The 27,451-nt window shown below is 46.4% G+C and overlaps 1 protein-coding gene across 1 annotated transcript in view; it reads left to right on the top strand.

Moving 5' to 3' along the window:
• The window catches only part of SND1 (staphylococcal nuclease and tudor domain containing 1), a 423,778-nt gene that overhangs the window by 306,914 nt on the left and 89,413 nt on the right, over positions 1 to 27,451 (top strand). The window contains exon 16 of the mRNA XM_047848727.1: positions 20,328 to 20,437. Within this exon, the coding sequence (XP_047704683.1) occupies positions 20,328 to 20,437 (110 nt within the window). The remainder of the gene's footprint in view (positions 1 to 20,327; positions 20,438 to 27,451) is intronic.

The raw sequence follows: 27,451 nt of genomic DNA on the forward strand, positions 1-27,451 counted from the left end.
TGGGACCTCATGGAGACTCAGTAGGTTGGTGATCTGTTGGTCAGCCTAACCAACCACCCTGTCCTAAGGAAAAAGGTCATTGTGGAGTGTCCCTGTCTCTAGTCAGTCACTGTGAGCACCTTAAACCAGGGCAGGAGGTTGGGCTGAGCTTGTTTTTTGTCTTCTACCAGATCTCCAAGCAAGCAGAACCTGCAAACTCATGTGGGAGGTGGGGCATAGGAAAGAGTAAATGATCTAGCAGACGGGACACTCAGTGTCTGATCCTGGTTCCACTCCCTCATATATAAAACCAGAGTGGTGGACAAAGATAATCTCGGGGTCTCTTAACTCCCGCTTTGGGAATTCGGTGATACATCCCTTTTTGAGGAAGACACTTTACTGTATTCATGACAAATGTGGGTTTGTAATGGCCCAAAGTCTGGATCTTCCATTTATAAACCCTGCGGCCAAGGACAAGGTATTCAGCCTCTCTTTGCCTTAGTTATCTCATCTGTAAATTAAAGTACTATCTGGTGCCTAACAGCAGAAGTTAACACATTGTTATAGTAGCTGTCGCTGCTGTATTCATTTCTTTGTGATGAGACCATATTCTCTTGATATACATCGAAAAAACTATATGTAAGCCTAGCTATGTAAGTCGCCCACCCCACCCCCCATCTTCTGTGGAGCACTGGGTGTTAACCCTTTCTGGTATTTTAACATTGACTCCGGATTCTTGCCTATTTGAGTATTTTTTTTCCCACTTTGCTAATCCTTTTTTTTTTTTTTTTAATTGTATTTAGATCCAAGTTGGTTAACATATAGTGCAATAATGATTTCAGGAGTAGAATTTAGTGACTCATCACTTACATATAAAAGCTGGTGCTCATCCTGACGAGTGCCCTCGTTAATGCCCATCACCCATTTAGCCCCACTCCCCACCCACCTCCCATCCAGCAACCCTCAGTTCGTCCTCTGTATTTAAGAGTCTCCTGTGGTTTGCCTCCCCCTCTGTTTTTCATCTTCTTTTTCCTTCCCTTCCCCTCCCCTATTCTCATCTGTTTTGTTTCTTAAATTTTTCTCATCTGATTTATATGAAGTAAGTAGATCTTCAGTATCTTCACCTCATTTGTGAATAAATATCCTGATTAGGCCCTAGGGTACACTATCATCACTTGATCATTTTCACAGGACCACAGGGACAATGAACTCAAGTACTTAACATTCCTTCATTCCTTCAACTCGCCCATGCCCAGGCCACCCTTTGCAGGCACTCATTTTGCTGGAATTCAGCTCTGAGTTGTTCAGATGTCACCGTACCCTGTAGCTCAGTTTCCTTGCTTTTTGGGGGTGGTCTCGAGCTTTCTACACATCTAAGAAAACTACAGTCCTTCTCTCTCAAAAATGCCTCATATGTGAGGAGAGAAGAAAGGGTGTGGCCAGCTAAGGAAAAAGAAGGCCTTGAAAAAGCACTGTTATTCGAAAGGAGAAATGGTTTTAAATGGCCCACATGTCTGCTGGAAGAGGGACATTAAAGGCTAGTTGGAAAAGTCAGATACCCCAGTCTTTGAAGGGCCCTGTATCTGCAAGGTTGCTTACACTGTATCTCAGAGATAAGTTGTTGACAACTTTGAGTCACGGCCATTCTTACTGAATTTGAATCCGAAGAAGACTGTCTGTCTTCTCTTCAGAAAATATGTGCACACACAGATCTCATAAAATTTCATTAGATTCACAAACACTAGCCTCTCCCCCAAGCCCATCATTGACCACCCGCCACCCACCCCCACCCCCCCCCCCAGGTTGGGAACTCCTGAGGTAAGATCTAGGAAGAAATGAATGGTGGGTAACGCATTGTCATTTAAAAATTTTTAGGTATGACTATTACGCAGTAAGGCACACACAAGTATATACCTTGATTAATTTTTTTGAGAGAGAGAACATGAGCAGGAGAGGGACAGAGAGGTGGGGGTGGGAGGGAGAGAGTCTTAAGCAGGCTCTATTCCCAGCACCGAGCCCAACACAGGACCATGATGAGATCATGATCTGAGACAAAATCAAGAGTTGACTGAGCTCAACCGACTGAGTCACCTAGGCACCCCCAGCTTAATTTTATGTGTATAAAAATATACATATAACCCAAAGTCAGGTAACCTCTATGCACATGAAAATATAGAATAATCCTAGCACCTGGGCACATGGATGGCTCAGTCAGTTAAGCATCTGACTTTGGCTCGGGTCATGATCTCACAACTCATGAATTGGAGCCCTGCATCAGGCTCTCTGCTGTCAGCACAAAGCCAGCTTCAGATCCTCTGCCCCCGCCCCTCCCCTGCTTGCATTGTCTGTCTCAAAATAAATAAATAAACTTTAGAAAAAAAATACTTCTAGCACCCCAGCATGCTCTTTCATGGCCATTCTCCCCAAGATAACCAGTATTCTGGCTTTTTTCACCAAAGATTAGTTTTTACCTGTTTTGGACTTCATACCTGGAATCCTAATCCTACTTTACCCAGCTAACTGTCTGTGAGATTCATCCTTGTTGTTAAATGTGGTGTCTTTCCTTTTTCATTGCAGTATTTTTAAGCAGTCAGTTTTACCACAGTATCAAGACTTAGATTAGAGAGGATCCAAACTTAGGTCGACAAGTGTGGCTAGGAGGCAATTGCCATTGACCTCCTAAGACATATGGGAACCTGAACTAGGCTGCAAGGTGGGAATGAAGATGGAAGAACAGACCTGAGAACTCTTTAGGAGGGTTCTAATCTCTACAGTTTTGTTGGTTACTTGATAATAGAGGATGGAGAAGAAAGAGGACAGTTTTCTGGTTTGCAAATAATAGAACATTTGTAGGTAACCTTCATTACTAGGTCAGTTTTGATACCTTGAATATTAGTTGCCTTTGGATTTTTGCAGATCCAGATGAATTAATAGAAAGGTCAGAATTAGAGATGAAAATTTTAAGAGTCATCAGTTTATAGTGGATTTTGAAGCCCAAGGAGTGAATTTAATTGCCTAGGAGTTGGGTTTAGAGTAGGAAACCGCTAAAAACAGACCACCGTGAAGTTGCAAGGCTTAAGGAAGGGTCAGGAGAAGAGGGTCCAACAGCAGAGGCTTGGAGAAGCAGGAGAGCACCAGGAGGAAGGGTTAACAAAGAAGCCAAGCCAAGGGCAACGTCCATGTCACAGAGTCCTTAGATTTGGGAAGAGGAGGCTTTGAGGGTACTTAAGGTCAAGTGTTCTATAGCACCTCTCTTCCTGCCCCTCCTGTAGCTTTGTATGGTGTCTGTATAGATGCCTGTCTGCACTGAACTATGTGGATTTCAAGGGAGAGGGGCCATGTTCTCTCCATTCCTCATGACTCCAAAATCTGCCAGGGTAGACCTCGTACCTAGTAAGTGGTCACTAAATGTCCAGGTTGCACTTGTATCTAAGACAGCCCTGAATCGGATGACCTTCCCTGATCTGACCGCCTGCATCTCCTTGGGGACTGTCTTGCTGAGGGAGTGTGGGCACAGCAGCCAGGCTGAGTTGTGTGCCTGCCTTTTGGCAGGGGACAGAGACGGGTTTAAAGCCCAGCTCTGCAGAGGCTTCAGGGCAGTGAGCAGTGCCGCTCTCTGGGAACGCCCTCCTCTTCCAGCAAGCTACGTGGCTCCTTTGGTTACATAAGATGTGTGTGTTCTGGCAGGGAAGAGCTGCCTGAGTGAGTGTTTAGCAGAAATGATTTGTGTGGAGTTATTTTGAGACCCCAGGGGAGGGAATGGCAGCCAAACCCTGCAGTATTTTAAACCGCATCACTCATCTACAGAGATTAATACATTACAGAGTCTCAGCCAGCACTCCGGTAACAGGGAAATAAGAATGCTAGGGCCCTATCAAATTGTTAAGTGCCAGTTCTCCCAGTATACACAAGGTGACTGCAGGCATTTGGACGGAACTTGGTGTCTCGAGATTCCCCCATACTTCTTTGACCTTGTCCTCCCTGAAGACAGGAGTTGGGCAGGTTTCCTCCTGTGGGGTCGGCCTGGGCTCACTTTGGATCTGCAGTCTGATTGTGCTCTCCTCCACTGTATAGGGAGCAAGTTGGTTTTCTAAGAGAGAGGTGAGCCCACTTTCTTTGTGGCAGCCCAAATTACAACGTCATTTAGGTGATTGAGCTGCTTTCTTGTGGTTCCAGGCTGGCTGGGAGAAATCCCTCCTTCCCCTTCCAAAAGCACTCACCTTTTCTCCTGACTCAAGGATGAACAGCTGTCTGCTAAGGGTGGGTGAAGAACAGAACATAGAATTTTCCAGCTTAGTGACAGCCTCCGTATGAAACACTTACCTGTTTTTTTCTCTTGCCTATTCTGTGAAATTTGCCTCATCGCTCCCCACCCTTTTATTGACACCTGTCCTCTTTGCCATTCAGGAGCTGGTGTCTCCCTAGGATGGCTATCTGAGATGGAAAGGGCCTTCTTTCCCCCACTGCATCCACAGTTGTAGAGCCAAAGAATTCCTTGCACTGGGAAATCTAATTGCCTTCTGACCCAGTGGGATCCATTTGGGCTGGAGGACATCTAGGCCCTTGCTAGACCGCAGAGAGTCCCCAGAAAGAAAGAACCCTATCCATAACTGTCCACTTTGTTTTATATTTTTAGAAGACATACAATTACTTTAATGACAAAAACTATGGAAACGAAAAAGTATAGTTACTTAAGTGGCGATCACAAAGTATACAGCTTCCCAGAGTCCACAAAATTCTCTACAAAGACGTGCACCTTGACATATTTCTTTTGATTTAGGTACCTCACCGCAAGCCTGATCTACCCCAGCACTGGGCACAATGGGAAGATGTGGAGGGGAGCACTACTTGCAGCTGGGGCGGGGGTGGGGGCGGGAAAGGAGAGATCCGCTCCCCCAAGGAGCCAGTAACCATAAGACTTCAGCTGATGGCGTCTCCTTCCTCTTGTGATGCTGGACGAGACCAGCCTGGCGGGGAATGGGGCTGGGGTGTGGTGGAGAGGAACGAGAAACAAGTGAGGAGGCACGAATAAGCCAGCACCTGGTGAAGTTTTCAGGTTGGTGAAAGGGAGCTGGCAAGCAGCCTAGCGCTTTGGATGAGACGTGCAGGCCATGAGGCGGAAGGGGGGCTCCTCTCTCCTTATTCCTGGGAATGAAACTGCATTCTCCTGTGCGCTGTGCCGAGGGCTCCACCCATTCCTGTCTCTGGACTCTGCCACAGAAGACACTCCCCCTGAGTGTACATGTGCCCGTTGGTGGGTGCAGCCCCAGTGTCCTTCTCCCCACAAAGACCAGTTTCTGATCTGGGCCCCGTCACAACAGATGCTCTCTCCTGCCATAGGCTCGGACACGTGCGCTCAGCCCTCGGAGACGGCCCCTGCTGTTTCTTCACTGCTACCCCCTCAGTCTGCCTTCCTCCTCTCCCCCTTTCCAGCCCCACCCCCTGCCCTCTTTCCGTGAGCCAGTGAGCACACGCGAGTGCACACACACGGCACAGACACGCGCGCCCTGGGTTGTGGCGGCACCGGGAGTCCCCATCCGGCAATGTGCTTGACCGCCAGCAGTGTTCAGGAAGTTTAGCGCCCCGTCCCTCCCTCAACACTCGACCCCGCCTTCCTCACCTGTCACGCCCTTACTGCCAATCACGACATTTGGCAAGCTTCTCGTCCAGGGACCTGTGCGGCCCTTCAGTTGTGCAGTAAGCAGCACACCACAACAGCTCTCTTCTCCCTTGAAGACGGGCACAGCCTGATGAGGCAGGTTACTATCTCCCATTCGGCTGCAACAGATCAGGAAGCTTGTCTGTCGGGTACCTGGTTTTCCCTCTCGCTGCCCTCCCTTCTCGCCCGCTTTTCAACTGAAGCTTTGCATCCGGCATCCCAGTTCAAATCCTGGTGCTTTGGTGTCCTGTTGCCACACTGAGACGGGAGCTGAAAAGCCTCAATTAAATGCAAGTCGTGCATTCACCGTCCCACTGGCCACGGTGATGACCGAAAGAGTCATTTCTGCAGCGTCGCATCAGTGGGAAGTAAAGGATGCAGAAATCCTGTTCTTTCCCTTGGGTCTCCCAAACAGGGAAAATAATCACTTCAGTAGGACACTCTCCCTGAATTCGGCAAAGTGGATTCTAGGCAGTGGTTTGGATCTGCTGTTCCTTTTTATCCCCGAGAGCCCGGTGAATGAGAGAAGGAAATGAATAGACTGCTTGTCACAATACCACCAGGGTCTCCACAGCGCCTGGGGCTGCTGCTGAGAGACAGAGAATGGAAATGGGCTGGAATGGAGGCCGTGGCGGCAGGCGGCCTTCCACGGGCCAGGCTCCACCTCTCCCACACGGTCCCTCGAGGGCTTCCCTTCTCCCTCAGCCCAGGGATTCCTCCCGCACCAATGGAGCTGTCGGCACTGCTGCAGCGTCCTGCCCGGAGCAAAAGTCCACCTCTGCCTGCTCACGGGGAGGCAGGGCTGGTACGTGGGCTGTCCACGCCCCTCCCCGGTCAATCCCACAAAGGCAGAGGTCACACTCCAAAGGTGGCTCTCGAGAGCGTGTAAGAAGAGACATCCCCACCGCACGTGCCCCACCACCCCGTCAAAATTTTAATTAAGTCAACTAGAAAGACATTTCCTGTTTGACAACACCCTTAATATTACCTGGATTAAAAGAGGGAAGCGAGTAGAAGGGTGGGAAATCAAAACCCGTGTCTTGTGAGGACCTTGCGGTGTTCAGCCTGGAGGAAATAAGACAGAGGAACTAGAGGTGTTGTCTTCACATATTTGAGGGGCTGTTGAGTGGGTCATGGATGTTTTCTGTGATCCCAAGGAATTGGGCCAGATTTTAGAAGGCCTGGAATGTCAAGATTGTGGAGTTCTGATTTTATAATAAACTACAGGAAGCCACTGGCAGAGTTCTGAGCAGCATTTTATGCTTTAGGAAGAGTGATTTGCTAGCTATGTGTAGGAAGAGTCTGTGTAGGGCAAAATGGAAAGCAGGCAGACAGATCAGAAGATTCTTGCCTGGAAGTGACAGGAGCCTGAACGAGCAGAGTTAACGTTGACGATCGAGAAGGTTCCTTGGACTGAACAACAACCTTGGAGGTGAAGTTCATGGAATTGCCAAGAGGTAGCAGTTGCTGAGTTATATGGTGAAAGTACGGACAAATCTAAGATAGGTGAGGAGGACCTCGCCTTTAGAACAGGAGGATAATAGTAACAAAACCAGAAGGGGACAAGGGGAGAAGAGGAAGAGGAGTTTGGTTTTAGACATGCTGAATCCCAGATATTGGCAGGACCCTCCCAGGGAACATGTCTGTGAAACATTTGGGATTGGGTCTGTGGCTTAGAGGATAATTCGTGGGTTCTGCAGGATCACAATGATGGAGAACGTGAAAATAGATGGGCCTTCCAAGAGACAGTGCAGAGCATAAAAAGAAGGGACAGCGGAAGACAAGACAGGCAGCCCAGAGAGCTGGGACACCAGTCGAGAGAAGCAAAGCCAGGAAAGAGTTGCACTACAGGACCATTGCACGGTGTTGAATGCCATGTAGAGATCTAGTAGGGCTCCCACCGAGAAGAGATTATTAGATTTGTGAGTGAGGAGGTTACTTTTCCAAGTAGTTTTAGTAGAAAGATAAAGTCTGAGTACAAAATCATAGGAGCGAAGGCTTTCTGTACAAGGAGTGTAATAGTGCAAGTATATTGTCAGCGAGTGGAGAGAGAAGCCATTGTGGGAAGGAACAAAGAATGGCAAGTCTGGAAATTTCAAGTTTTGTGCTTATGGGGTGTGTGTTTTGAATGGGGAAATCTGAGTCTGGGGGAGGAGAGTGGGAATAAAGAGGAAAGATCTCACGTACAGGAGTGGGGCATTCCTAGAATGAGGTGCAGGAAAGGAAGATTGAGGGCCTACACCTGTGGTTAATGCCACCTGCCTCAGCCACTCTCCTTTGAACCACGTTTCCTTTCCTTTTGCCTTCTCTGTTGCATGACCGTAGGCTTTGTTAGGTATTGTTTTTATTACTTAGGGTATTCTTTCACTGTCACCTACACTGATGTTCTGGTTCTGGGAAGTTGATCTCTGCATTGGGTAGATTTTCTTTTAACCAGCATACGGCTTCCCTTTAAGCAGGAATTGGCAGACTTTCTCCATAAAGGGCCATGTAGTAAATGTTTTAGGCTTTCTGGGCCAGATAGTCTCTCTCACAAATATTCAACTCACTGTTGTACCATGAAAGAAGCCATAGACAACAAATGAGCGTGGCCATGTTCCAGTAAAATTTCATTTATGGAGACTGAAATTTAAATTTCATGTAATTTTCACATGTCACAATTTTTTTTTAACCATTCAAAAAATGTAAAAACCATTCTTAAGCTCATGAGTTGTACAAAAGTAGGCAGCGGGCTGGATTTAGTCTACAGGAAGTTGTCTGCTGACCTCTTTTATGTTATACTAACCAAAAACAACAACAACAACAACAAAAACCATTCTTCACCCACAGCCTGGAATTTAACCCATGTAACCCAAAAACCATTCTTCACCCACAGCCTGGATAGGATGTATTTGTATGTCAGGATCAGCCTATGCTCTTGAAGAATCTTGATCTTTCAGAATTCCTTTTCCTTTTTGCTTCTTTTTATTTATTTTTACCTTACCTCAGTAAGGTAAAGGGCTCTTAGAGATTCTCTGCTCTCAAGAGTTTTATTCATTCTCATTGGTCTGGGGGTCTTAGTATTCCTGACACTAGCTGATTTCTTTTTCTCCAGTTCTGCTAGCTGAGTATACTAACCTCTAGACATTTGGATTTCACTTGCCTCAGGAGGAGAAGCTCAGAACAATTTTCTGTGAGTGAAGGCTCAAGAAGGGCAATAGTTTGGAAGCACACTCCACACATTCTCAGAAGCATTTTGTTCAAATAACACAACACAACTTGGTTTAGAAAGTCACTCTAAATTTATTCAAGTAAGTAGCTTTTACATTTGGCTGCCAGGTGTGTGTCAGGATACCTTCTGGAAGCTTGTACTTGCAAGATCCACGTGGGTATTTCCTGTGGCTTTCTCCCCACCCTGTAGCTATTCTCTATCAGCCTGGACAGTACATTCAAATTCTCTTCTTTAGGTATTAACATGGAATTTAAGAGACCAAGATTAGAATTCTTCAGTGCCAAAAATGAAAGGGGGAAAAAATACATCTAAGTTTTATTTGATTCAAAGATAAAGATACATGTTTAAAATAAGTCAGAAAAAGCAAAAGTTGAGGTTCTCATAGAAACCAACTCCTCCTCGTTGCTCAGACATGGGGTTTATGCTCATTGGGTGCTGTCTCCATGGTGCCACGGTGTTACATAAAAGCTTGAGCCATGTTGATTTCTTGTCATCGGAAAGACCATCGTGGCCCTTGCTTTTGACTGACCTCCAGTGTTTTTTCTTTGTAATGTCCATATGAGGCTGTTGTGTTGATATGGATACTGATGAGAAACTCAAGGGGACAGTTGGGGGTCGGCACAGTGCTTTCCTATGCCCGCTTGTTTCATTGCTTTCTGAGTTGATGGCAATATTATTGCAGCTACTGCTTATAGCAAACCCAAAACAAATATGTGTATTGGGAAGCAGACAGCCTGCCATCTCCAACCTGCCCCCCCCCTTTCCAAACACCCCCAGAGACAGCCTGGCTAGATTGCTGACAGCCATGCTCTTGGGATGCCCCGGGGAGGGAAAGGCTTTGTTAACCAGTGAGAGTTCTTCCTCCCTTTAAAAATCATTGTTTTCAGATCCTGCTCTGCAATGGGAAGAATTCTGAAAGGTTATTCTGATGCTGGCCAAATTGTTATCTACTGCACGAGCTCCGTCTGAATTTTTTTTTTCCTTTTGGAAGTAGTTCTTTGGTGTCTAAACTTAATGACAAAGCTTGGTGAAGCCAGTTCACCATGGACTGAGCACCAGAAATCCAATAGAAGGCCTCTAAGCCACCTGTTCCTTGTCTCCTCCTTGGAAGTGGGCAGTGGTTTAGCATTTAACACTCATTTGCCTTAAAAATCCTAGAAATGATATTCGATTTCCTTATGAACTCACCAACTGTTCTGCATAGGACATTGTTATAACAGGTTTGTGGCATCTATTTCTGTTAGGTTTAACCTGTTTGGCATTCATTTAGCAAAACAGTTATTGAGTATCTACTCTATTCCAGATGCTGGGTATACACAGAGAACTGGCATTTACCATACCTCAAATAATCGTTGAGTGGGGATCCACCATTAACAGGCTAACAACAGCTAGAGATGAGACCTCAGAAGTCAGCCCTGTCCTTGTGATATCATACCCATGACTTGTATTAGAGAAATTTAAGGCACGTTTAAAGCCAAGCACTGTACAGTAGTCCCTCTTTATCCACAGAGGAATTGTTCCACAACCCCCAGTGGATGCTTGAAAAACGCTGGTGGAACCAAACTCTATATATACTATGTTTTTTTTCCTTTACATACATATCTATGGTAAACTTTAGTATGTAAATTAGGCACAGTAGGAGATTTACAACAGCAATAAAATAGAACAATTATAACAATATTCTATAATAAAAGTTATGTGCATACGGTCTCAGAATACCTTATTGTACTATACTCACACTTGTGATGATGCGAGATGATAAAATGCCTACACGGTAAGATGAGTTAGGGTGAATGATGCAGGCACTGTGACGTAACGTTAGGCTACTGGTGACCTGACAGTACCGCAGAAGTGGGGTGAGCTGCTTCTGGGCTGCATTGGACCACGGGTAACTGGAACCACAGAAAGTGGAACCAGGTGGTGGGGAGACTACTGTACCTCTTTTCTGCAGGTGCCTCTCCTTCACCCCCTTCCTTTCTTCAAAGGAAGTCGCAGTTCCCATCGCCTTATGAAGACTGGGTCATATTGCTTCTCTTCCCAATTAACTTCAGTTTCTCGTCTTTCAACAAATGCATCAAATATTACCAAATCAGAACAGCCCAATAAAAGTCTACCTTAACAGTCGGAATTATGAACTAAAAACAGCTTCAGTCTCAGCTCTTACCCGGTTCTGAGTCCCTGACTACAATTACCTGAGGAGTTGGATCTCTTTAATTAGGATCCCTTCATTCTTCTTTTATCCCTTTATTCTGATCACTGAAAGAGCTTTAGCAGTGACATATTCCAAAATTGGCCCACAAGATGCTGCCTCCCCGGAGGTAATAACATAGCAGTTTAGAGAACAAGGGAGAGAAGAAAGAATTTGAGACAATACAAAATCCTTGTTTTATTTCTGACCCTTTCAATACAAATCGAGGCCTCCTATCATGTAGAACTAACTCTTAGGAACTGGTCTACGATTTGCCTTGCTTTGGGGCCATTTGGGGAAATGGAGGACCAGCTGGCCCTAATGGGATGGTTTGCAGTTCTCAGTTGTTAACTGATTCATGGACAGCATTTGCAGTTTGAGGTCTCCAAATTAATTCTGATTTAAACCTTATGAGAGAGAACTCAGATAAGCTTCTGGTGCATGAGATGTGTTACATTTCTGAGAACTAACAATGTGGTGTGCTAATTTGGTTTTATACGTATATGCAGGTGATAACCACGTTCCTTAAAATTAGGCAGATGGCCTGTCTGCCTCAGCATTTTGTGCCATTGGTGTGAGAGTTCTGGATTTTGTTCTTGATGCTTAGGGAAGAAACAGCTGTCTAAACTTTGTTAACACCAAAGAATATTTGGTTTGGTTTGGTTTGGTTTGGTTTGGTTTGGTTTGGTTTGGTTTTGAAATTGACTTGAACATAGTTAAGTGTTCCTTTTCTCAGGCTATATAAGGAGCCTTATTCTCTGTACATAGTGAGGTTTTTTAATTTGTGTTTTGGTTTTTGGTGGGGGCGGGGAAGGCTGGCAGGGCAAAGTATAGAAATGGAACTAATTGAATCCGGGGGTAAAAATCTCTACTGAGAGTCTGTGAATTATAAATTGGCTAGCTGCAGCAGCAGGAACTCAGGCAAAGGTATTGGAGTGCAGTCAGTGTGACAGGAAGCTTATTTTGGTGTTCTTTCTGTGCCTTGCCTTGTCCTTGACGTTTACTCCAGGGGACTGTGTATTTAAAAAGGGAGACGTGTCTACAGTTTCCATCTGGGAAACTTTTACAGCATTCTTACCTAGGGTCTTAAAGGTGAAGGATGAAGGTGTCCTGCTAGATGAGATAGTGTAGTCTTCTGTCCCTTTCCCACCTGTCTGTCACCTGGCTCTGTACTCAGCTCCACTTAAGCTGTCAGCCAGGCAAGTGGCACATACTAGCAGATAAAGCCAGATTTTGTTCTGAAAGTCCCACCAGGACAACCATTTTATCAGGTTTGATCAACAAAAGAAAATGTGTTGGAATTTCAGGGAGGGGTGCCTGGGTGGCTCAGTCGGTTGAACATCCAACTTTGGCTCGGGTCATGATCTCAGAGTTCATGGGTTCGAGGCCCACATCATGCTCTATGCTGACAGCTCAGAGCCTGGAGCCTGCTTCAGATTCTGTGTCTCCCTTGCTCTCTGCCCCTCCCCTGCTTTCTCTCTCTCTCTCTCTCTCTCTCTCTCTCTCTCTCTCTCAAAAATAAACATTAAAAAAAATTTTAATTTCAGGGAGCAGCATTTAAAGCAGAGATATTTAGGGGGCGCCTGGGTGGCGCAGTCGGTTAAGCATCCGACTTCAGCCAGGTCACGATCTCACGGTCCGTGAGTTCGAGCCCCGCGTCAGGCTCTGGGCTGATGGCTCAGAGCCTGGAGCCTGTTTCCGATTCTGTGTCTCCCTCTCTCTCTGCCCCACCCCCATTCATGCTCTGTCTCTCTCTGTCCCAAAAATAAATAAACGTTGAAAAAAAAAATTTTAAAGCAGAGATATTTAAATTTGAATATTATTCAAGAAATCATTCCCAAAATATACAAAATAAAATAACAGTTCCCTGGGCTGGGCTGCTTTCTCATAAGTAGAAGGATGGGTTTAGTAGCCACATTTCAGTTTCAGGGTCAAATAACAGCATTTCCATTTCAATTGGGAAACTTATTTATAACCCACTAGTCATCCCCACGCTTGGTTTTTCTGATATTTTGTCCAGATTTCTCTTTCTCCTAATAATTACACCCCCCGTCCTCAAACTAAGCATTTTCCCTCCTTTCTCGTGTTTACACCTTTCAAATATTTGCAGATTGTTATCCTGTCACCCTCTTAGTCACCACTTAGCTGAACTGTACAGATTTAGCACCTTTTATCTTCCCTTTAAAGGCAGGCCTCCCCGCCCCTGAGTCATTTTTCACTGCTCCCTTGAAATGTGCTCCAGTTTTCTGTATTTCCATGTGGCCACAGAGCTTCCTCCGGCTGAACGTGGGGTTATCAGTGGGGATGTTTCCCTCCTTTGTTGTATCGAAACTGAACATCTTTGCGGTGCCCCGTCCTCAAGTCTCGCTGGCATTGCCGGTCCGCGCTGACCTCCTCCTCTGTTTCAGCTGCGTCCCAAGTGTGCCAATCCAAAGACCAGCAGGGTAGATGCGTGTAGCTGTGCTTGCCTTTTTTCCTCGAAGTGTTATGTAACCTTGGGAAAGTGGGATGTATGCAGTCAGGGATTCCTTCGGCCCTTCTCCTGGTATTTGTATAATGTCTGCATTAACCCTGCCAGTTCATTAGCCATTTCCTTTTCTGTGTATTTACTTTTTTTTCAGGAGTGTTTTCACTAATATTCATTTAGTCAACATTTGCTGAGGATCTCCAGTGCCACTGTGTGCTATAGCTGGTGTATTGGATGCGGGAAAGAATAAAATCTGAATGACAACAGTACCCAGTCTAAGAAGCGATTTAGTTTTAGTTTTATTCGGGTTGCCAATACCTGGTTCTCACGTAGGCTTGCTCATGGTTGCAGTAAAGGGAGAGCAGATTTCTGGGAATATCTGTGAAAATCTAACGGGATGTAAGCTAAGGCCCAGGATCCTGTCAGATCCTGGAATCTGGAAGGTGACTGTGGGTGTGAGGTTGCCCCAGGCACTCAACAGTAGCTCTCCAGTGGTAGTGCTCCAGTGTCCCCTCTGCATAGATCGCCTCCTTCCTCTGGCTCCTGATGGGCCTGTGTTGTGCACACTGCTGGATTCAAATTCCAGAAAGAGAATCTTATTGGCTCACCTATAGCTCCCATTTCTATTTGGACAGAGCCTTTTCTCCTCTGCCAACCTGACTGTAGATTGGCCACCCCTGAATCGTGTACAGCAGCAACTCTTTTCTCCCCCCAGCCCCCTGTCAGTCCCCCACTCTCAGCTCTGACCTCCATCCCCAATTTGCAGTGAGGGGAGGGGACAGACGCCCGGAACAAGGGCTAGGAAACGTAGTTGCCTGATGCCTTAGCAAGGGACTTGACATGGTGAGCCCCGCGATTGGCTTGTCCAGCACATTCTACCAACAGTCTCCCAGACACATATGTGTCTGCCTAGCACAGTCCAGTTACCACATGTTGTTTCTTAACAGTATGTAGCCTGGTAGGTTTAATAGGAAATTCAGTCACCAGTAACATACCTTGCACGATGATAGACAAATACAATGTTTTCATGCTGGTAATCAAGCGTGATTGGCCCAAAGTCTGTCTTTTTCATCATTGAGCCCTCCACTTCCAGCACAGTGCCTAGCCCAGCGCAGGCACTGATACGTATTTGTGAAATGGAAGGAGGGACCATCTGCTGAGTGAACTGTGGCGTTTTTAAGTATCGTAAATAGGCGGACGGGAAAGAGTATGTCTTCGTGCCTCTGGAGCCCTCCCTCAGTAACGTCCGGCGCAGCAGTGAGCACACTGGATGGGAAGTGAGCACCGTTGACTAATCCTTCCAATTGGTTATTGTTTCCTCTAGAGTTTTGTTTCCTTTAGCTAATCCCTGGTCTCTTGTTTGCTGGACAAAGTGCCATTGGGAAGCTGTCACTTCTAGCCAAGGCAGATTGCCACACACTTCCCTTTAGCTCCCAATAAAGGTAAAAGCAAACACACTTTGAGCCCAGAGGCTTAATTGTCATAAAACTCACCTACAATGTTAAATATTCAGAGCGATACATGACTCTCATAGCCATCAATAGAATCTCTTATATAGCCATTATTTTATCACTAACAAGAATTTGTACTTCTTGTTCCAAAGCTGACTGACCAAAGTGTTTGTGTTAATTGACCTAGTTAGTCAATGTCTCTGAATGTATAATTTCTTTTTAATAGAATGCTCTATAGCCCGGCATTTTACATTTGAAAGGGGGCATCCTGAACTCCAGAAGTCAAGTCTCGGGTGAGGAATCTCAGAAGGGCTCAGTCAAAATTGCGGGATTTCATCGCCAGGGGAGACCTCAGAGCTCCTTTATGTCATAGAGACCATGAGGCCCCAAAAGGTTTCATACTTCGTCACTGGCAGAGCAGAAACCAGAACCATGGTATGCTCATAGCTAGTGATGCATTTTATCTTCCTAAACCATACAAAATCAGGCACATCCTCTTTTTTATTTTAAATAGTCTTGGGCAACCATCATATCCCAGAAAGCTTAAAAAAAGATATGAAAAATAATGGGTTTTTAGCTATAGTCAGATAGGTCTGTGGGGCTTAAAAGAGGTCAAGAAGCCATATGGATAAGAAGGGTGTGTGTCTTATCTGTCCTTCACGGACATCAGCCAAAAAGCCCCACAGGGTACAGTATCTTTCTTCATTCTGGCACACCCCATTGTCGGCAAAGAAAATGTTTTAAGAATGTTTGGGAATTTTTTCATATCTTAGTGTTTTTTTTTTTAAACCAAATATTTTTGTTTTTTGAATGACTTGTGAGTGTCAGGAGTCAGTTTGGCAGTTAACCTGTACCTGCGGCATTTGAAGCACAGCAAAGTTTATATGTTCTTATCAGCAGGCAGGCAGCGCTGCACCCAGTGCATTGTCAGAAAAAGCAGCTATTAGCAGTACTATGCACAATCCAGAATTATGGGCGCTTTCTCACCTGGCTGGGGAGAGGTTCTGGAACTCCAGTGATACCTCATTTCATACGTACAGTCTTGGGAGCTCTCCATTGCTGCGTGGCTCAGTGGCTGCAGCCCGGGGTTTGCCTTCCGAGAACCCGACTTTCCTTCCCTTGATCTGTTTTCTTTAATTCTTTTTCCTTCTTTTCTTTCTTTCCCTTTTCCTTCCTTTTTCTCTCTTCTTCTCCCCCCCTCCCTTCCTTCCCTCCCTCCCCACCGTATTGGTAACAGAGGAACACCAGGTACACCAGCCCCGTCATGCAATCTTTGTTTGAATAAAGGTGCATCATGGACGGGGTTTTACTTATTGGCCAGGCTCTTAGGAAAAGAGGGCCAGGCAGAGCGCTTCCTGCTGGCAGCGTGTCTTTACCTGGTATTCAGCAGCAATAGCTGTCTTTCTGGGTTTAGAATAACACTTGTTTGGTTTCCTCTCTGTTGGTGGATAGCACATTTTTTGCCCTATTCCTTTTTCCCTTAGGACACAAAAGCAAGTCCAGAAACTGATAAATAAACATTCAGCATAGCCTTTGAACTCTTGCTGAGGGCCCTGACCCACTAGAGGCTTAATTCAATGTCATAACTATCATTTTTTCTCTTTAATGAAACAGAACAGAAAGACCATTGTTTTGTGGAAACTTTGTTATATACAAGTGTATATACCCATATGTAAATGTATATATGGGCCCTAATAAAATTAAAAGCCAGAAAACACTCAGCTGCACAGTTCTTTACAAGCAGAAGTAGATTCTGCCTCTCCCTTCTCAGTCCCTGTTGTGACATCCTTCCTAGCCACCCCCTCCATCCCCCCAAATCTAGCAATTCCCCTGCCCCTGAGTGTGGAAGCCGCCTACTATGGCGGCCCCGGTGCCAAGCACCCCTCTGCCTTACGTCCAGACACCAGCTGTGCCTGGACTTCCTGACCCTGCTCACCTGCTCAACAAGAAATGGAGGACATCAGGGGCACCTGGGTGGCTCGGTCGGTTGAGCATCCGACTTCGGCTCGGGTCATGATCTCGCGGTTTGTGAGTTCGAGCCCCACATCGGGCTCTGTGCTGACAGCTCAGAGCCTGGAGCCTGCTTCGGATTCTGTGTCTCCCTCTCTCTGCCCCTTCCCTGTTCATTCTCTGTCTCTCAAAAGTGAATAAACGTTAAATTTAACATTAAAAAAAAAAAAAAAGAAAGAAAGAAATGGAGGACCCCAGGCCCCAGACTCCTGCCTAGTCTCCATGACAGGTTGTAATGCTCTCTAGTTACAGTGGTAGTGAACTCCAAAACTGGGCTTTGTCTCAATAGTTTAGCATCTGCCACTTCGGGGTTCATATAACCACTTAGTAGCTTTCAGGCCGTAGTGATTTCAGGCCTTAGGTCTATTCACAGATAGCAGGTACTCAGTAAAATATTCATTTAACACCTCTCTTTTCCTCTTAGCTCTCATACCTAGGTTCCCACTTCCATTGGATATGTTAAGATACAATGTCTCCCTGTCCATCCTGAGCTGAGATGTGACTGAGCTGAGACGGGTTTTGACTGAGAAGGGGTTACTTCAGAGGAGACCAGTCAGAGAGAAGTGGGAGAACGCCCAGAAGAAAAGGAAATCAATGATAAAAGCAGAGATAATACTCTTGTTCTCAGGCAACTTTTCTGTTCCCTCCTTTCTTTTACCTACCTGCCCGATGGGAATTAATGTGCATTGACGTGTTTACTTTTTCCCCACCTAACAAGGTGTAGGGAGACCACCTACTTCTGCTTCTTCCTCTTGAAGAACTGGATGGAGCCAGGCTGCTGACAGCTGGGGGAACAGATGAGAAAGGCCCTTCTTTGCCTCTGAATCTGCTTGGAGTGGCTGAGTTTTGGTCACCACAGGCCCAAGGGTCTCTCTCTCCTGAAAGACATTTTGACTCCATTTCTGCTCGACTTGAAGGCTTGTTAAGCCTTCTGGATTTAATGGATTTAATCGGGATTAAATTAATCTTGTTTTCTGGATTTAATCACTTGGTGGCCTCCTAGAATTCAGAGAGGACTACTGGGATCTCTAGATTTCTTGAGATTTCTGAATACCAAGGTCATGACATCAGAGTAGAGTAGGTACATCTGCTCAAACAGTGAGACCAGGAAATCTTCTGTGCCTTTTTCGTGCAGTCTTTCCCCCAATTCCTGCCACCCAGTAAGTGTCCCAGCCTCCTCCCGGTTCCGGTCCCCAGTTCATAACCACCCCACCAATAGCACCCAGCTCAGCCCCACCCAAATGGCTGCTAAGGGTCAGAAGCATACTGGAAACATATTTTAGCATTATTCCTGTTCTGCAGCAAAGCCTTATCTATGGGTCTGTGGCCAGAAAGTTCAATAGAATTGTTTATTTCTCTCTCTGACAATTCTGTTCTTGCTTAATTTGCAGATAGAAAATGAAAAGTGGTTTTGGCTGTTGATGCTGTAGAAACCATGGGCTGACTTTCATTCAGTTTTACTCTAGCGCCATCTCTCCCTTCTGGGTTACGTCTCAGGCTCTTTGGCTCTGAGTTTATTGGTCTCTTTTACCAAAAATCAGTTCCACTTCTCCCACATAGCCTGGCACTGAAGTGCCCAGAACGAGGCAGCCCTAGAGATCTCACCCATGGGATGCTCGGGTAGGGCCTTCAGCTGTCCCATCCTTGCACAGCTGGGCGAGTGGCCTGGCCACCAGCCCAAGCCGTTGTCCTGCTGCAGTTGCTATCCTTCTGCTGCTCTCCCTCTCTGGTGTTTCCTTTGATGTGATGTATTCCTTTTGTGAGGCCTCAAGGCTTGGAGGGAAAGCTCTGTTCTTGAGCTTCTGAAAACCCGAGGTATAAACTATTCCCTTTCCTCTGAGCTTCATGACCTTGAATCTGTACTGTGGCCAGAAACATGAGCCGCCACCTGGCTTTGTCCATAAGAGACGCATGTTCTGTCCCAGCAGTGGGGGCCCCTTTGCCCAAAGGCTTCCTGGCAAGTGTGTGCAGTTGCCTAGACACCTTGCTTCTTTGCCTCCTGTGCCAAATCTCTTGTACCGGCACCCAAGGCCATTGGGAAAATGCCTTGGGAGGTAACGCCTCCCAATTCTGCCTTATTGCAGCAGGAGAGACCAGCAGTGATTCAGAGACCTGGGCATAGATGCATCCTCCCTCATATTTTGATCATTTCCTTTTATTGTGTCTCTAGCCTGCTTCAACGTTTTGTCTCACAATTACAGTTGCAGTACGAATTTTTTGGAAATACGGTGTAAGTAACTCAGATATCTAAATGTGACGTATCTCATGGTCTATCACTGATGACCACTGTCAGTGATCTAACGCTGATGATCACTGTTGCAAAATGAATGACTGAATCAAAGAGAGAAAGAAAAGGCAATCTGAGTTGGTTAGTGAGCACCTGTGTTGTATAAAAGACCATCTTTGGATATAAAGAAGTGTGAAGAATGGGATCCTCAGGGATCTTATAGGCTAGGTATGGAGTGAAAGACAGCTGAGGTTATGAGCGTGGTGACTGCTATAAATAGTAATAATAATAATAATAATGGTAAAACCATAAGAGTTAAAATGTATTCTACTTCTCCATAGGCCAGGCATTGTGCCACTACGTGTTTTTACATACATAATCTCTCCTAGTTCACACAACAACCATGTGAGGCAGATACATTATTCTACCAGTTTTACAAATAGAACAACTGAGGCTTTGAGTGGTTCAGCAGCTTGGCTAAGGTCACAAAGCGAATACGTGATAGAATTAGGATGTGAATCCAGGTCTGTCTGGTTCCAGACACCTAATACTTCATCAGTATTCTGTTTTTTCTGTTACTCATTCTGAATGAAAAACTGATGGTGCTATTGTCCAGAATATAGCCAGAGGACAGCAGGGGAAGCTTATGAAGAGAAAAATGACACCGCGTTAACACTTGTGAATTTGATGTGAAAGCCAGATAGTAAAGAGAAAACGTCTAGGAGTCCACTGGAATGACTCTCAGAAGGCAGAGTAGCTGGGGATAGCAGGACGATTTAGGTGAGAGAGCCATTTAGATAAGCGATGGTGAAGCCGGTGAGACCTTGGGACTGTAAGGGGGTGCATCCCACATCCGGGTGTGCCTGTGCTCCCCACACGTCTTGTTTGGAACTCCCCAGGTCTCTTGCTGATTCTCAGATGCTATGACCGGGAGCTCACCTCCCCTGCCCCCCTCTAATCACCGCTGCCCTGGTGATGGTTGGGTTTTCCCTCTACAGCAACTTATCTCTGATGTGATGGCATTCTGATCTAAGTCCTGCCCTGTTGAAAGTGTCAGGGCGGTGTCCCATCCTTGCTGGACACTAGGCCGACCAGGCCCCTTTTCATCACAGATTCTCCTTTTCTCCTGACACAGGCATCGAATGCCCCAGAGGAGCCCGAAACCTCCCAGGCTTGGTGCAAGAGGGAGAGCCTTTCAGTGAGGAAGCCACACTTTTCACCAAGGAGCTGGTGCTGCAGCGAGAGGTGGGACATCTTACGGTTGCTTCTTGTGTGAAGAGGGGTGAGAAAACGGGGCTCCCTTGGTCTCGTGCTTTCCTGCCACGTCAGAGATGAGTCTGACATTTTTCTGGTGCTCGGCCTTCCTCATCCACCATCCATTCTGTGTCTGCCCACATCCTGCTTCCTTGAGCCCTGCGTCATTGGCCAGCCACCCCCAGACAGCCCCCTGCCACCGGTGTCCTGGGATTGTGTGCTGAACACCAAGCCGGCCTAGGCAGCATCCTGAGGCAGAGGGCTTACGGCTCTGTAGCCCTGCTCCTTGGCGAATCAGCCCGCGCTGCCTGCCTCCAGCTGGATTTAGAAGCTTGACTAACCCTGTCAGGGGCCAATTTTCTTTGAACATTTATTTGTATCTTTGAGTAATTGCATTTTACGTAGCGGGTTTTCTGACTTAATTTAATTGTATTTCTGTTTCTGCCCGTTGGCCTGGCTCTTGCAGGCGGGAGTTAGGCTTCTCAGCTGCTGCGGTGTCCATCTACCTGCTAATTTTTATCAAGTCATAGTCAACTGATACATCTTCTTTCCAGGAGTATTGCAGTCATTCATCCTGCTAGGTGGGCACAAGAAAGGAACAGTGGGGGAGTGTGCTGGGCTCAGGCTGAGGATTTCAGATCTGCCTTTGTCCTCATTTCTTTTACAATCAAACCCATAGGGTCCCGTTAGCTTTCATGCAATATCATGATATGCAAGAGCTAAAAGATTATGGGGTCCTAGAGGTTAGCTCGCTCGTGGGGCTTTGTAGATCCTTGAGATCAGACGTGTGGGCTTGGGGATGTTTCTCATTTTGATTTGAATCGCCAGTGAGTATATTGGGTACTGGAGGCACAAGAGAGCAGGCTAGCCCAGGATGCTGTGTGGGACTGCCCGGACCTGTAGAAAACCACCTCTTTGACTTCTGGCTGAACGACACTATTTGCTTTTGGTTGCCACCTCTTGGGGATTTTTTTTAGCACTTACCTTTCCATTTTGTGAAAGAAAATGGGGTGGCAAAAGGAATCCTGAATTCTTAGTTCAAGATAGATGGGTTCCATTTCCCAAAATGAACTGCAACAACCTGGGCATTGCATAGGCTGTGCTGGCCGTATGTATAGTGGGGCGGGGGCAGGAGTGCTGGACCCCTTCATGCCTCCTCAGTCTCACACTGACCCCTGTTTATTTGTGCTGAGATGCATTCATGTTTGTGAAGAAGAAATCCTCATGCAGAGTGCCTTCCCCCTTCCCCTCTATTTTGTAACTGCCCAGTGTAGTTTGAATTCTTGTCGGTTAAAGATAAGCCCCTGCAGGAAAAGTATTTTAAAAATCCAAATAGTCCAGTTGTCTATCAGCAGCTGTTGCAATTTGGAGCACAGTAATTAGGTAGACGGGGCAAATATTTTGGAATTTCCTCTGTGTGGACCTTTGGGGAATGACCTACAGAGCAGCTCTGTGACAGGAAAAACAGGTCCACCCAAGGTCTGCGACTTAAAGTCATCGCAGAAGTAGCCTCGACAGACATCTGGTGGTCGTGCTTTGGACGGAGTGAGGAAAGGCCCTCGTGGGGTTCTCTGAGACTTTTCGTTAGTAACGTCCTCGTCACTTCCTAGCTGCGCCACATTTGTGTCGCCCTCCCCATTGGTCACCGTTGTCCTCCCCTGTTGTTTCACGGCTCCTGAAGTCTCTTTCCCTTTCTTTTTCAACTCTCAATTCCCCAGCCACTTTTCTTCTGATCCCATTTTCTGGCCCGCTGGTGCCATCCAAAGAGCACAAGGGGTCAGGGAGAATACTGGCCACTAAGTGGAGTGAGTGGGCCGAAAGCTCTTTTTTTACTCTCTTGGTATCGTGACCTTACCTTTGTCTGTACATTTGCTGGTATTTGATTGTTGAAAAAAGATAAATTTTCCCCCATCTTCTTTGATGCCCCTGGCGTGTGAGTTTGCAGATCTTGGTCTAATCCAGATTTGCTATGTGGCTTTCTTGGTTGTAGCACCCCAATTTTGCAGAGCCCTAAGTCGGGAGTCTCTTGATAAAGAAACTTTCTGCGTTTTCTTAGCTGCTTATATGATTGCCCGGCCTGACTGTTTTGAAAGGTCTTTCCAGAGGGAAGAGGAGTATGGCTGAAACTCAGGAGAGCTTGAAGTTTTAACTAAAGGAACCGGGTTTAACCTGTTCCCCTGGGCATTTCCCTTCATATCATACATGTAAACTGTTTTCTTGACAGTGTAGGAGTGAAGAGTGGTTTTTGTTTTGTTCTAAGTCGCTTTTACCTGTATTTTTATTCCATACGTTGTCCTGGGCACATGTCTCTTTGCCTCTTCCTTCCACCCCTCTTGGATCTAGGGAAGCCTGATGGATTGGCGTTCCTGGATGTGGAGATCCCTCCCGCCCTGAGGAGGAAGCACCGTGCTGCGGTACGGATGCCTGAGTGTGCGTTCACAGCCTCTCACCTCACGTAGCTCTTACCTTCAGGGCAGCCTCCACAGCACCCCATTCCACTCCAGGTGCTCTTCGGGGGCCGAGCCGCTGTTGTGATGGCCGCGGTTGGACAGGCTTTTGGTACCTTGTGCCAATCCCCTTGGTAATCAGACTTGGTCAGGTAATCGGGTATTGGCGATGATGTGATCGTCCTTGACCCTGCCCCATCCCTCCCCTTTATGTTTTTCTTTTTCTTATCTTAGTTTTGACCGGGATCTCTCTACCCTCTGCCTCGTTTTCCCAGTTACTATAAACTGGCAGAATCCAATAGGAAGGGAGAAACACCCAGATTTCATGATTTCACAGCACATCCCAGGCCCCCACAACGGCATGTCCGTCAAGTTAGACTCACATGCATAAACCTGTAAACTGACTGGAGAAGGACGTGTAGTGGGGGAGAGACTATAACGGGCACGCCCCTAGGTCAGCCCACCTGCCAGGGAGCAGACAGAAAGCTGAGGTGCAGGTGCCTGACTCCCTGCTTATGAAATACATTGTCTTGGCTTTGGGTGGCCAGAGCACAAAGTGCTACGTGCCTCTCCGTTTGGGGGGAAGAGAGAGTTGTAGTCTTTCTGTCCCATAGCCTCATGTGGAGCTTGCCAGAGTCTCACACGAGTCTCATCTCTACATTTCAGATGGCCCCCATTATCTGGACACCCGATAGCTGTGCTTCCCTTTAGTGTGTTTTACGGTGACACCAGTTAGCACAGAGCTACTGACATTCCTGGCCACCACTCAGCTCCATCTTCCTATCTTTCCGGTCACCTTTCATTGTATTTCTTCTTTTTTTTCCCCCATTTTTCTACGTGCTCCTTCTCCTTAGCCATTGGTTCCCATTGTCTTTTGTTCCTTCCCCTGAGCTAGGAGTCTGGAAGGACTGTTCCAGGTCAGTGGTCTGGGTGTTCTGACATTCTTGCTCCCGGGCAAGAAGAAGAGCAGTTTCTACCAGCATGTTACTGGACTTTTTGTGGCCAAAGCAGCCAAGGAACTCTGAAGCACGTCACACTTAGAGGAAATCCAGGTAGCTCAACAGTTCTTCCTCAGCCTGACTCAGTATATAGCAGGGGTGGGCAAAGTCGGCCCACTGCCAGTTTTCATGAATAAAGTTTTACTGAAACATTGCCACACTGTGGCTCCTCTCATACTCCAACAGCAGAGTTGAGTAGTTACGACAGAGGCCACGTGGCTCACAAAATCTTAAATATTTACTTATCTGTCTTTTTAGCACAAGAAGTGTGCTGACCCTTGCTGTACAGAGTATGCTGAGTTGGTTGGTTTTTTAGCTTGTTGTAGCCTGAAAATGACAATTTACTCTCAACATCCCCTGCCTTTGAGGCTGGGCTACTTCTGGGCCACCCAACGTGAGGTCATCGTGTCCCTTGCTGTAGTTGTGACTGTGGTCTATATGAGGGCTGTGTCCCACTGCATGGCATGAGCTGGTGATACCCTTTGTGGCCCCCGCCCATACAGCTGCCTCTTTCAGGCAATTCCCTGCCACCCTGCCAAGGACAGGAAGATCTGGTGAATTGTGCCCATCGCTAGCATCTTCCCAGAAGTAGTGGTGAGAGAGAGCGTTAGGGAATGGGTAGATAACTGGCTTCAATTTCCTGTTTCTGCACTCCAAGTATCATGTGGTTCTTTCCTGCCTTGGTATTCCTGTCTAAAACACTGATCTCACAATCCAAAGCCTTCGTCTTCCCTTTGAGACCCTTCCTGTGAATAAATAGTCATCTGGGATCTCTTCACACCTCGCCAGAAGGCCAGCTAGCCAGCATTCACTCACTGACCAGCCGCTGCCTGTACAGTAACGTGGTGGCTGTCAGGAAAACCTGCGCTCTTAGAGAAGGGGCTCTGAGGTATTAAAAGAGATCAGTGCCACAAGTTAACCCTCTTCACGGTTCCAGGCTGTAAGAGGTACATTTCCCTGGGGCAGGATGTGGGATGTATAGAGGTTTGGTGATCATTTCCAAGACCTTTCTCAGTGACCCCTTTGTCCTCCTGAGATCTCAGAAATTACCCTTTGCTGCTGCCTGGAAAATGTCCTCATGCTGGACAGCCTGAGCCGAAAACTGGCTGATTCCCTGACCTATTTCCCTTCTTCCTGCTGGCATCGAAAGGGAGGATGCCCCCCTGGGGAGCTCCTGCTGCAGCTTGCAGTGGCCAGGGCGTAGTCCTAGATCCCCTCTCTCCCACTACCCCCCCTGCTTTTTTGTAAACAAAGATGCACAAAAGCCTCACAAGCAACTGGTGCTGTCCGAAGAACATGTATTTACATTTCAGAGGAATGTGGACTTGGCAGTGAATATTGGTGCGTATTTATGGAGAGATGTGCGTCTGGGAGAGAAAACTTAGAATAAAAGGAAAATGGTTTCTTGTTTTTTTGTTTTTAGTGCCAAATGTGCTGCATCTTGTCTGAGAAAGATAATAATTGGTCTAAGCAGTTTCCCGTTGATTGAAACTGTTTCTGCACATTTCCCTCACAGTGCTGTGGTATATGCTCGCACCCTTCCTGTTCCCGTCTGTCAGTGCGGGTCCCTTCCTGGCCAGGAGACACACGGGAGGGGGAACAGTAGCAAAGTTAGATCTCTGGATCAAAGCACTAAGGATAGTTCAAGCCACGGGGAAACCCAGAAGGGCGAAGGACACCTGGTGCAGGTAAGGCCAGTGAAACACTGCTCACAGACTCTCCTGGGTCCCGTAACTCTCACTGAGCCACGACTAGTCACCTGCTGGGAAGGTGAGCCAGCTGTCTACCAACGTTTCACTTACTTGCAAAGGACACCCTATTCTAGATGATGTCCGCCACTGCCCAGGGAAGAAGGAATGCAGTAAGGTCACCTTTCTAAACTGCTCTCTTCCCTGTGAGGTGTTAAAGGCTGTTGGAAGCTAAGGCTTTACTTTTCCCTCCCCACACACTCTTAATGGTTCATCACCCACCAGTGTTCTTCTTTCAGTTTGTTTTCCGTTTAAGGCTATTTTCTCTGAAGAGGGCTCAGGTAACGACCTCCTATCTTAATAATGATCAGGTTTTCCATTTATATAGTATTTTCTAGTGTAAAAGTGCTTACACATGCAATGTTTCATTTTAATCTCAAAGCAAACCTACATGAGAAATATTATCTCAGTTTCCCAGTTCAGGAAACTGACATGCACAGTGATCTGCCTCTATTCACAGAGCTTGTTGTAGAGCAGATACCAACACCCAAATGTCTGCATTCCAAATCGGGTGCTTTTTCTTCCCCAGATTTTGCCAATTTTTCTATTAGAATGTGGTCATTCTTTTAGCAGTATTATATCATTTCTCAACCCTCAAATATCTGAAGCTAATTAATTTATGAAGGACTTCCCTAAAGGTCCAGCAGTTAAACTAAGAGTTCATCTTCAGTAAAGAACCACTGAGTCTGATTCTGGATGCTCACAAGACTCCAGAGGGATCTGAGGGATTTGCTGTGGCCACACCTTCGCAAAATATTTATTCTCTTCTTGTCACAGTTTTTACAGCTTTTGGTTGCCTGATCCTGCTTCATCTGTTGTTTGACTTCTGCGGGCCATCCTTTTTTAAATAATGATTCCTCTCTGGTGTATCTTGCTCCATTTCTGCTGGATCATATATAATCCATATTCCTATTTCTAATCTCTCTTAAAACACAGATCTAAGTAAGTTCCTCACTTATAAATCGATGCTTCCCCACTGCCTCTGGGATCAAGTCTCATTTCCTTAGTTGACATATAGCCTTGATTACCTCCCCAGCTCCATGTCTCACCACTACTCGTTTCACTGACCTTCCTGTACTCACAGTTCCCGGTATACACCTTCCCGTTTCATCTCTCCCATTCTTTCGATAGACCCAAGCTCCCCACCCTGCAGATCAGCCATCCTCCTTCTTTGATTTCTTGTTCGTGCCTACCTGTCCTTCAAGATAAACCTTCCCTGGGAAGCTTTGCCTTGGTCTCCCAGACTGGCTGAGATGCCCTTCCTTTGGTCCCCACAGCATCCTGTGCACACATCTGTCCTGCACTGACCGATGTTGTTGAAAGGATCTGCCCGTGTGTCAAGTCTCCACACTAGATTCTAAGCTTCTCAAGGACAGGATCCATGCTTTTGTCTTTGTGTTCTTTGTACTTTGCCTGGCGTACAAGAGATACTTAATAGATTCATTAAGTCAACTATTATATATGTTGTCCTTTATAGTTCTTTGGGAGAGCTCTTTAAGGTCACCATTTGTGGGTCAGGGAGGAAGCCTTGAGTATTAAGGCTGGACACATAGCTGCTAATTCAGAAGCTTCTCATTGAAAAAGTGCATTGCCAAGCCTGACTCTGCTTATGAGGGGACCCTGACATTCCTTGGTCTCCCTGGCAGTCCCACCAGGATACTTAAAGGTAATGAGATAATGATGTGTGAGTGTTTTGAAAAACGTCCAGTGTTCAAATTGAAGTCATTAGTGCCCCTGTATCATTCTCCCAGGAGGCTGCTCGTCTCTTCCCCTCCCTGTATATCTCCCATCCTTTGCTTTTGTGGATCAAAC

This window comes from Prionailurus viverrinus, chromosome A2, assembly GCF_022837055.1.
Source record: "Prionailurus viverrinus isolate Anna chromosome A2, UM_Priviv_1.0, whole genome shotgun sequence".
NCBI lineage: Eukaryota > Metazoa > Chordata > Mammalia > Carnivora > Felidae > Prionailurus > Prionailurus viverrinus.